The 12238-nt window shown below is 36.5% G+C and overlaps 1 protein-coding gene across 1 annotated transcript; it reads left to right on the forward strand.

The window, feature by feature from the left end:
- Positions 1 to 804: 804 nt before the first annotated feature.
- On the forward strand, positions 805 to 1344 carry insl3 (insulin-like 3 (Leydig cell); the record flags this gene model as incomplete). The annotated part of the gene is made up of 2 exons (XM_081373949.1): positions 805 to 991; positions 1085 to 1344. 2 exons carry the CDS (start codon positions 805 to 807, stop codon positions 1342 to 1344), a joined length of 447 nt encoding a protein of 148 aa, XP_081230075.1.
- Positions 1345 to 12238: the final 10894 nt, after the last annotated feature.

The following is a 12238-nucleotide window of genomic DNA, read 5'->3' on the forward strand; positions in this document are numbered from 1 at the left end:
TCTTTTTTTTCTCTCTAATATAATCCATTGTCCCATAGTGAATGCGTTTGGAAATGTGTGTCTAATTCACGAAATTATTAAATAATAACTACATTCATTTGAATAATTATAAAAAAAAAAACAAGAAGAAGAAACACATTCAACAACATTCCACTAGGGGGCTTCTGTCCCATTCACGTTTCACTTCAAAATAAAAACAACATACTTTTTTACCCTAGCAATCTAAATGAATAAATGTGTCCACAAATCCTAACAAATATAGAAATTCTTATATTAATATTAAATTCATAAACGACTATTATCCAAGAACAGACAATTATATTAGAACTTAGATGGAATAAATCTCACAAATGTTAGTGTTAAGATAAATAGTCAAGATTAATAAGAGCATTAAATAAACGTGTTTAGATGACATTTAGTGATATTCATGGCGGAGGCATCTTACCCATTTTCCCCTAATATAAAATAGTACATGTTCATTGACGTATTTCTGTAAACTCATAAAAGAGATATTTTAAGAAAATACGAAAAATATGATCAGCTATCACAATTTTCCTTGACCTCAGGCAATACCATATATCACAGCTGACATGTTTTATCTGAAATACGTTCCAGCTTTGAAGGCCTCAAAGATCAGAACATGATTTTCTTCATTCAAGGCCAGATAGATTCTTGTAAAACCATGCATGCCAAAGGTCTGATAGGAAGTATAAAAACCCCCTATTGTGGTTTTGGTAGGTAGCCTGAAGTACCTGAACACACTTGAATATTGTGTATTCTAATTTGATCACCCCAAGAAGCACCATGAACATTAAGTGGTTTGCTTCTTTGGCTTTATTAATCCTCCTCGAGACTTCCAAGACTGAGAGTCAAGATGTACGAGTGAAACTCTGTGGTCGTGAGTTCATTCGGATGGTGGTCACATCATGTGGGAGCTCCCGACTCAAACGGAATGTGCTTGATTCAGACCTTCACTTTGCAAACCACCATAGTAGGTTTGCCTTCTTCAGACATTGGTGTTATCCATTCATTTATGTATATTAATTCATCCTCTTATTTTGATGCACCATCTGCCATTTTTCAGGGAACCAACAAAACTGGCTGGACAGAGGTCTCTTTGCACACCAGAAAGGGTCCCTGACTGCTGAGGACGAGCAGTCCCCTGAGAGCGTGACAGAGCATCCAGCCCCCCACCAGCACACGAGCCCACCTGCAGAGCTTCCGGAACACTCCACCACTGCGCAGGATCTCAGCATGTCCTCCAGGACCCGTCGCGATGTCGGGCCAGCGGGCGTCTGCTGTACTTCTGGATGTACCATGAGTGAACTGATTCAGTACTGCTAAGCTCACACCAGATCTCCTAGGATAGATATAAATATAGATACATAATTAACACTTTACAATTTAGAACAAGGGTCCATTTGTTAAATTGAATTAGTTAACTTGAACTCAACTAACAATAAAAAATTCTTCTAAAGCATTTATTAGTTATTGTTAATCTCAACATTTCTAGGGGAGAGCGGGGCACAACCTAACACTTTTTGACTTTCTCAGTTTTTGTAAACCTACTCAGGGTTCAGAGTATTTATTTTTTCTGGGAACTTATGGGAACTTTTCTGTAAAGCATTACCACGTTGGTGTAGGATGTATGACACTGACTGAAAAGAGTGTTATTTTGTATTTTATAGTGTAAGCTTTTGATTATAGTTGATCAGTTGTGATATATGTTTAATTAAATATTTTAGATGGCTCATATAGCCTTTACAGAAATCATAGACAAGTTATATGATTGATCAAAGGGGACCTTTGTGCAATGAATCCAAATAATCAAAGACAATATCTTAGGAAAATGTACTTTTTTTAGATAATTGAACTTGCAGGATGCATATTTGATCAATGACACTAAATAAAAAAATCTGAATTCAGAATAAAAATGTAGTTAATGGTTCACTACATTTTATGATTTAATTTGATCATTGTGAATTAAAATTTTTCTTTCGAGTAGTTCAACATGCTATATTATACATTTACTGCTAGAGGGAGAACCACCTAGTAGCAAAAGCTAGGCCTATCTGTTATTACTTAAAAATAACTTTCTACATCAAACCTTATAAAAAAAATACAACAACTAAACGTGTTATTGCTCATAGTGATTTAAATCAGTACCGAACACATTTTCATACCTTTAGAATGCTTTAGATCAAAGTGATTTGCATGAGATGCAAGCCTACAACAAAATGCATTGATGCTGTTTGACACAGGGCACAACAACTCAAATATGCTACTGTTTCAAACATAATCAATGCTAACACGTATGCAAACACACACACACACACGCAGTCACCTTCTAATAGCACCTTAGATGATGTGTGTTCAGGCTACACAGACACTGTCAGACCAGCTGCTGTGCCACAGCTGCTCTTGATAGCACGTCTTCATTTTGCTCCTCTAGGCATCGGTCTATTACTGTCACTTATTCAACAGTCCAGGACAAATGAAGATAAGGGACTTATGGTGTGTGGCCTAATAGAGGGATCTGTATAAATGAATAGATTGGATGCATAAATATCCGATGCTGAGAATTATTGTTTTCTAACATCATCAGGTAAGTTTTACCATGATAAGTGAATATCAAAGAATTTGGTAATCTCCAAAATATCCAATTAGCCTACACTGCAAAACACAACAGTGTCACCAGCGCCTTGTTCCAGGTAGGCTATTATATTCAAGGTAACAGAATGACTGAAACTGAACACAGGAACAGCACAAAGGTGTTTTTTTTTAATGAAATAGTAAAAAATGATATGTAAACATCACAACAATCTCTGTGACAGCTTTTTGTTTAGCCAATCAGAAGGGTTTTGAGGCGTTTTCTATCTGTCAATCATTCTACGCGTTCACAGCGCATATGGGAAACCGGAAAATAAAGAGCGCGAAGTTTGAACGTGAAGCGGTGTATGGGTGCGAAATGTGTAGCCTACGATTTTTTACCCGTCAACAACGGTTTACGCATGCAAAACGTCCTTAAAGAAGTATAAATACAGAGGTTTATAAAGAGACAAAAAAGCGACGGGACCAAAAAGAAAGCAAGTTGAGAAGCTTAATCGCTGGGGAGAGATGAGCCTCAAAGTGCTTGTGAAAACAGACACTGGGGTTGACAGGTAAAACCATAGACATATATGTCTATAAAACTACCGTGGTTACGTAATCTGGCGAAAATTGAGTGATGTTTGTTTTACAGCACTTTTTCTTGTGTTAAAGGGTAACTCTCGCCAAAATTGAACCTAGGCTCTTTTTGTTCTACCCGAGTCAAACGTTTGTGTAAAGGCATAATTAGAATGGAGACTCCACTTTTAAGTTGGACTGTATTTTTGTTGTAGATCAAAATGCCTTTTGAATGGGAGTGCTTGGGGCACTTCTATGATAGCATCAAAATCTCTATTTTTAAAACACTAAGAAGGCTTGACACAACATAAAACTGTGCCCGAAGTATCACCAGGGACTCTACACATGAACTTGAGCATTGACTACATTGTTTGTGTACACAAAGTTTTCTAAAAAGAAAGGTTTTGTACGAATCACTTTATCAGTTAGTGTTTCCAGCCGCCGACATTTTGTCAGTCAAAAATAGTCGATCTCCGGATGCAACGTAATCGGATTCGGGAGGAGAGTAAAGATGGAAAGCTTCTAAAGCTTAGTTCCATATAAATTCACGGATAATTTGTTGTTTTGTCGTTAGTGAAAATCAATATTGACCTTGTATTTGAAAAAGGATCCTTATAATGAAATGATTCAGTGATACAGATCGACTATTTTTGACTGACAAAATGCCAGCGGCCGGGAAGAACTACAGTGAGTTGTTCTTTTTAGTAAACTTTGTGTACACAAACAATGTAGTCAATACTCAAGTTCATGTGTAGAGCCCCTGGTGATACTTCGAGCACAGTTTCATGTTGTGTCGAGCCAAATTAGTGTTTTAAAAATAGCGATTTTGATGCTATAATAGAAGTGCCCCAAGCACTCGCATTCAAAAGGCATTTTGACCTAAAACGAAAATACGGTAAATCTTAAAAGTGGCGTTTCCATTGTAATTATGCTTTTACACAAAAGCGGGTAGATTAACAAAAAGAGCCTAGGTAAAATTTTGGCGAGTTACCTTTTAAACCAGCGTTTGCCAGTGTATTATTTTATGTAGCCTACCCCTCGGCCCAGTAAGGCCCTTTATGAATACCAAATAGCAAATTGGTTAATTTTAACATATATTATAAATTGTCTCTTAGGTTTTCTTTTCCTTATAAAGGAACTGAATGCATTGACAAAACGTACTGAAATCAATAATGGTAATTTACATATAATTATTATAATCAAATCAAATTCATTAATGAAAGAAGACATCGTGTGAAAACTTGATTTGAGCTTATCAGCATTGGTCTCTGTTTTTTCAAATCCTACATCCCATCAGCAGCAGTGCAAACAGACTTCACCCACTCCCACTCCACACTCCTCTTATCTGCTTTCCTGCCCCTGCACTTCCCTTGTGAGTGAGTGGGTGTTCTCACTACAGCTGCCATGCATAATTAAGGATGCAGTGGAGGTGTACTGCAGTGGTGCTGAGCTGCAACACCATTACAGGCCGCTGCAACGCTTGTGCCTCACAAGTGGCCGTGTTAAACACCAGAGCACCGGAGATCCCTGTTTCACACATGTATTCCCTCAGTATCTACTCAGAGAACAAGCAGGATGCTCAACTGTGCTGAGCCCAGTTTAGATTGCTGCTATTTAATGCAGACAATGCAGATCATTGAATTCAACGAAGATTTTTGATTGTATACACAAACTGGCTCACTGCCTGACACCCTGACAAGCACTACTTGCAATTATATAGTGCACACACTGTGAGGGATGTCCTCGCAGGAGATCTCTTAATAGGCTCTGCTTCACCACTGAGACTTGATCACAACGTGTGGTCCCTCTCAGCAATCAAGAGAACACAATCCATTAATATTAATTGGATGCTGTCTTGCATGCATATGTTATAGATTAGTGCAGTAAGTTACTGCGGTACAGTGCTGAATATTTTTTCATCAGCTATGACCTGATGACTCTTCCAATTGCTGCCAGGGATGAATGTTTTTTTCTAAAAAAAAAAAAAAAACATGATGCAACTGCTGTTCTGGAAGAAATCTATTATTATACAGCTATTATTAGACCAAAGAATTTTCCATGGCTTTTCAAAATCTGCTAAATGTAATTTTTTTGAAAAGCCACACATGCCAGTCTCTGAGTAACATGTAAACAAAATAAACTTCATTCCGTAAAACATGTATTAAGAAAAATAAGCCACCCAAAAAATAATTACCCAAAAATCAGCTGGCTGTCTGTTAGAATATTAGAACTAAAAACACTGACATAACACACTCATGGGCCTCAATCACTTCACCGAATACTCGCCGACTAAGAAATAAATAATTATTACCTTACAATCTATCTGTTTTCAAATCCACATCATTTGAATATCACAACATTGATGTCTGTGAAAAAATAACGTGCACGCACAATATAATAATATATATATATAATAATAATAATTTTAGTATTTACAAGAAGCGGAGGTCCAGGGAGTGCATGCATTTTCTGCAAAATCTACACTACCTAATGCTTTTAATGCGTCATCGCTTTCCAAGAAGAGGGAGAAAAGAGCGGCCTGAGCGGCTTTAACATGTTGTCTGTCAGAGACAATAACGTGCATAATACATAAAGCATGAGTTAAATTTGTTCTTCCCTTTCTGAAATTGAATCTGAATGATCAGGGAACTGAGTGAAATACTTCACTCTGCATGCTAAAGAGAAAAAAGCCAATCCAATTGAAAAACATCGTTCAACGTGTTGGTTTTGACGAACATTTTTTATGCACTGTTAGGGGTTTTTACAGTTAAAGACCAAGGACCATATGATTAATTAAGACCAGGAGTTAGAAGTTGTAGTCAATTAAGACAAGAGTCAGAAAGTTTTACTGAAGATACGTTTGCAGTTTCATCAGGCAGAAGTCAGCTTCAAGTTAAATTTTTTTATATATATATAATAATTTTTATAAACTGTAGTTTGATCACTATATTCTCAGTTGTCTAAAATATTGAGCAAATTATCAACGTTGGATAAAATGTTTAAGTTTCCAACAAAAGAGGATAAATATTTACACGATTTGTTAGATTTTATTACCCCTTAGCAGATTTTGTCTGATTACCGAATATGTATTATAAAGTACATAAAGTTATTGTATAGAGATTAGAGGATTTGTATTTATACATCAGGTGTCAATCCTTGTAATTAAGAGATTTATACAAAATGTTAAACAATATACAATATGTAGAAGTCCCCAAAATGAACAAAGACAATTCTGAGATTTAAATACAGCCCAATGCATGGTTTTCAGAGCCTCCTTATTGCAGAGCATCAGATAAATTTACATTCACAGACATTTTGCTTGATTTTTAAATTCTCCCTCATTTTTTTTTTCAATGACAATTTATTGCATTGATTTCAGTGAATTTATAGGCCCCCGAAATCTCAATATATTACAATTTCTTGAAATGTACAGGTTTTACAAGTATCTACCACTCAAATGCTTAATTTTAAAAGGGAAAATTCACCTGAAAAGGAAAATTCTGTCATCATTTACTCACCCTCATGTTGTTCCAAACCTGTATAACTTTCTTTCCTCTGAAAAAGTGTTTTAGTCTGTACAGTGAAAGCCAATGGAGTCTGTTGACTTCAAGAATGTAGTTTTGGACTTTGTTGACTCATTTTATGAACAAAAACAGTTCTTCAAAATATCCTTTATGTTCCACAGAAAATAAAAGTTCACCTATAGCTGACGTGTGATGAGCGCACTGGCGCCGTTGTACTGTGGCTGCCGTCGCATTATCCAGGTGCTGCACACTGGTGGTGATTGAGGAGAGACTCCTGATATGATTGTAATAATAATAGTACAATAAAGCTCTATATAAATGCTTCATTCATTCATGAGGGTGAGTAAATGATGACAGAAGTTTAATTTCTGAAGTATTTTTTTTTAGTTGTTACTGCTTGGAGGTCTACAATAGTAAAATAGGATGTCTGTCCATAGATAATGAAAATACATTGAATGACATCAGGTGACATCTTGAATGCCTTCCACTCCAGTGAGGTGAATTTTAAGATGACTGACTCACTCTCCTTCAGGTGTGCTCAGGGCTTAATTAGGACATCATGAATTCATGTTGAGTACAGTCACTTAATCTTGTGTGAAAGCAGATTTCACTCCAAACATGAGAGTATATTACTGATGCTGAGGCTTAATGTAAGGGTAAATTCCACACAAGAAAAGAACACCAACACTGAAAAGTACCTGCCTAACTTTGTGCAAAAGTCATGCATAAAGTCTTAGTCTCACTGCATTGTAGGTATTCAAGGTTAAACATATCCTAAATATAGGTCAGTGTGTCCCTATATGGAATTCCTTCAGTGAAAGGAGATTGGAATTGTGGGAAGGTGAAATCAGATGGATTTGAATCAGATATGGCATTAAAAAAACTGAACATTTGGCTCACTCACTTTCGCTCCTGATGCAAACGGCTGACTTTGGATTTATTCCCAGCCTCGTCAGACAGAGGGAACCTGCTGTTTCCCCTTCAAAATATTTGCACCCTCTTTGGTAATAAAGTCACTCTGAGGTTGCTTAACGCAAACAAAGGAATCCCATTCAATTCTGTTTTAAGTGACGGGCTTCTCATGTCAAATAATGGCCCCTAGGCAAACATGGTGCATAAACGCTCCTAATCCTCTTAAAGATAATTGAAAAAGGAGTTGTGCTTTATTCTTGACTCTGATGCACCTTGCACCGTATAGGCTACAATTGTGTTGAGTAGGCTAATATTGTGCTGAAATGCATTCTTTTTCTTGCATGACTAAACCTACAGCAAATTCATTAATAGTGACAATCAAGAGATGATTGAAATAAGCAGAAATGATTGACAGCAGTACTCTGATTACACCATAGATAGAATATTTCATGACTGAGCCTGGATCTGTAAAATTTTCCAGTAAATTGGTTCACATGCCACTGAGCTGATGTCCCAAACTAAAGTTGCCTCCAGATTAAAAAGAAATACTCAGCCAGGCTGTAAACAAATGCAAGATTTCCATCATTGTGAGATGAGAGCTGGTTTCCAAACACTTATCCACTGCACTGCCCATATTCGGCTGTATGCGCAATATAGAGTCCACAGCAGCAGTGTGTAAACCTTTATGGTTGTTATGTATCAGCACCTGATCAGCACAGATTCATGTTACAATGAAACCTAATGATACCCAAAAATACAACACTGTAAGCATAATAAAATTAACATAATATCCCAGGATTAAATTCTCGTGCTATCCCAGGATTAAATTCTCGTGCTACTAAAATGTATTTGCTATTTAATCATCACCATGCATTTATAAAGACCACGATGTAAAAGCAACAATAGTCAATTTAAGAGAACGTCAAAATGGTGTCTCCAGTGATGCGTCCATATGCAAGAATCCCTTTATTCCGAATGCTGCATATGAGCATCATTTTTAAGATCAATTTTGCTGTGGTTTGTGCGTGCACGGGAACCCCCGAGCCCCCACCCTATTCATCCACCCCCGCTAGTCTCTCAACAACCAAGATCTAAAAATAGAACAGGGATCCCCCCATCAATTTACAACACGTCACAAGGTCATATAACCCTCCTCTCACGATCTTCGATCAATACTACGGCGTGACGGTCCAGTAGATGTTGCAACCAAGTGTGCTGTACGAGAAACACACTTTCGCGTGGATTTTTGCTTTTTCCCCACTCAATTAAATACGACGTGTAGCCTAATTTACTGCGGTGGACGTGTTTTATATTATATTCCTTTTAGAGATGCCTTTCAAGAGGTAAACGTTCAGCATCTGGAGATGAAAGTGAAGGGGAAACACAGAGAGTTCTCGCGCCATCGGTCGCATGCATATTCACGCGCTGGAGGGCATGCCCGTCACTAGACCGTCACAACGAGGAATTGTGTCTGTGTGGACTTGCTTTTTTTAGTCGTGGAAATTACGTGCGCTTATATATTTGTATTAATATTATTATTGTTGTGCTGATGTCATTGTCAAGAGCCTTCAAATGGATCCGAATGAAGATGTGTAAAGTGTAAGGTAAGAGAGTGGAGATTCTGTAACTTACTGGACATTTAAGTTTTAATGCCACAACTCACTGCCTCACGTTTGGTATTTCATGTGGTTCCCTCTGTTAGTATAAGACTTAAAATGGCAGACCAGATGTGATGAAAGAAGGTTTCTCAAGGCCTTTGAAGCATATCTTTGTGATGATTTATTCTGACCTATCTCCATGTTGCCCTTTCATTTATAGCCTACTGACAACCTTTGTCAGGGAAGATGAAAAATATGTGACACCCTCCACCCCTCCATAAATCCAGGGGCCGTTTACTACATGTTTGTTTTATAATCAAATTTGGCAAGGTTTTCTTTTTCTTTCTTATATGCTGTTTAGGCTACATTTTTTGTTGGTTGGGTCTTATTTTGTTTTGTGACTATGGCATTGCTAACTATTATTTTACATAGAGTAGCAAGCTGATCAGTATGAACATATTCTCTCCTCATTGTTCGTGACAACGGCAACATTAATAAAGGAGCAAAAAGCAAATACTAAATTGTAAATTAATTAAAAAAAATTCAAAACCAGTGTGAGTGATAGATCTAGGCTGAAAGGGTCCTAAATGATTCAAGCTACAATGCAAATACTACATTAAGGCTGTCTATTTTTAACAAACAAATCTTACAACTCTAGATTGAAATTTTTAGTAGCATAAAATGTACAATTTGAATATGTGTTTGAGCAAATTCAATGTAATTTCTGTTTTAAAAAGCAAGCATGTCTGGTGCATTAAGTCTGGTTCTCGTCCTCTCCCACTAGGCATTTATAATAATCTTTGTGGATCACGACTCTTGTCGGCTCAGTTTAGGTCCTTCATTTTCCCTCAAAATATCCTTGTATGTGAAAGAGCTGATTTGTTGTATCATTCTCATTACATTCCATAGATTGTATTGCTCTGTGATGAGTGTTTCAGAGGTAATGTCTCTCAGTCAATCAGCAATAGGGACTGTATGCTGCATATTGAATTGCGCATACTGTCCATTTGCAAACTGACAGCAATGTCTGCCTGACTCTTTTTCAAATTAGAGGCATTTGAATCATTAGATGTGTGTGTTTGTGTGTGTGTGTGTGAGAGAGAGAGAGAGATTCAGGTTTTTCGTGCAAGCAGGCTGTCGCCCTTCATTTTAGGATGCTCTATAAATTGACTCTCACTGATAAATTGTTCTCTATTCATATTTTACTAAACACTATATTTGATATGTGATATTTTTGATAACAGTGTGTATAACACAATAATATTTATAATTAATAATAATACAATAATGGTGCATGAGAATATTATACAAAAAATACAGATATGGATTGCAAAATGCCTTGACATTTACTGTGCATATCTTTTGCTATCTGACAACGTGAGTAAAACTGGTTATAAATGATGGGATATGGAAAGTTTTGTTTTTACTAAAAAACTATACTCAAAACATTGGGGTATATGATGTATCAAGATATTACAACAGTTACATTTTTACAAAATTTCTCATTTTATAGTTTGCTGATATCAATATTGATATTTTTATTGCATTGCAAGGAATGAGTTTCTGTAAATGCTCTGTCATCTTTCATTCAGCCATCAGTTTATTCATTCACAGTAATTTTGGCCTAAATTCTCAGGGTTTCTTTAGTAAAGGCAAATGCCTATCTATCAGCCATGTTTGTCTGTTCTTGGCTTTCCATGACAGCTTTTTTCTTTTAAATCTGTTCCACAAACCTAACCCTCAAACAAAATCTTTCTTCATTTATAGATTTTAATTTAAAATGCGTAAAGTTATTTAATATATTGTTGTATATTAAGCCATTTATCATGTGATGACAGTTTTTCTGTGATTGTATGTGATTTCAGGGTACATTTAGTCCTCACAATGTAAACCCATCTTTATGCTCACTCTTTCCAACACTCATCTCCATTCTCATCATCCAGCATAATGGGATGTCCTCAGTAAACTATCATTGATATTATTGAGGAAAGTCATACCTGGCCATTCACAAATGCTTTAAGTCTTTTATCTCTAACATGCGAAATGTAGACTTTTATCACACAGAAATTGGATGATGAAGTGGCATTCAGTGATTGAGGATTGAAACCTCTCATTGCACAAGCTACGTGTGCGTGTTGGTGGAAAATGTATTCAAAGATACAAAATTACAAATTACAAACAAAAAATTATATTTAACAACTGTTTGTCTGCACTTTTTGAAATATTTAACAATCATATTTACACGTGCATAAACGAATCTGACTATTAAAAAAATGTTGCTGTGGTACATAACAGCAGTGAATCTGCCAGTGTCCATCTCTTTGATATGCCATTATGTATTTTTGGTATTGGAATACACATCTTATGCTTTTATGCAAAACTATCAGCTTGACAACAGTATATTAAAATTTATTCAAGAACAAACCACTGAACTGTTTCTGATAAGTGTGTGTGTCAGTCAAGGAGCATAAATATCGGAGCGACAAATGGAAGACCCATTCTTTATCAGTCATCCTTGTGTTTTATTTATTTTATCAAAGCTACAATATGTTTTTTTTTTCACTGCTAGGGGTCGCTAACCTCTTAACAAAGGCGTAGATTGATGACGCAGTGAATAAGCGGAATCATGGAACTTGTCATCATGCCGATGGATCTAATAATGTTTATGGGAAATAATGTTTATGGATGAGTGAATACACTGATGTTTTTAACATGACTGGTATGAAGCGACCTGCGATTGCTGATGAGAGACAGATATCAGCGCCACATGCGAGTCCCACGGATATAAAGGAATGAGAACATTGCGTTCTACTGACCGAACTACCTGCAAGTGCTGAATTAATACTTAAACTGGTCAGTTGTGAGGTAACGAAGCGCTGATTTACTTGGTCTACACTATCATATTAAAGGGTTAGTTCACCCAAAAATGAAAATTCTGTCAGTAATTACTCACCCTCATGTTGTTCCAACCGCGTAAGACCTTCGTTCATCTTCCGAACACAAATTAAGATATTTTTGATTAAATCTGAGAGTTCCTCC

This window comes from Scardinius erythrophthalmus, assembly GCF_964197995.2.
Source record: "Scardinius erythrophthalmus genome assembly, chromosome: 9".
Lineage (NCBI taxonomy): Eukaryota > Metazoa > Chordata > Actinopteri > Cypriniformes > Leuciscidae > Scardinius > Scardinius erythrophthalmus.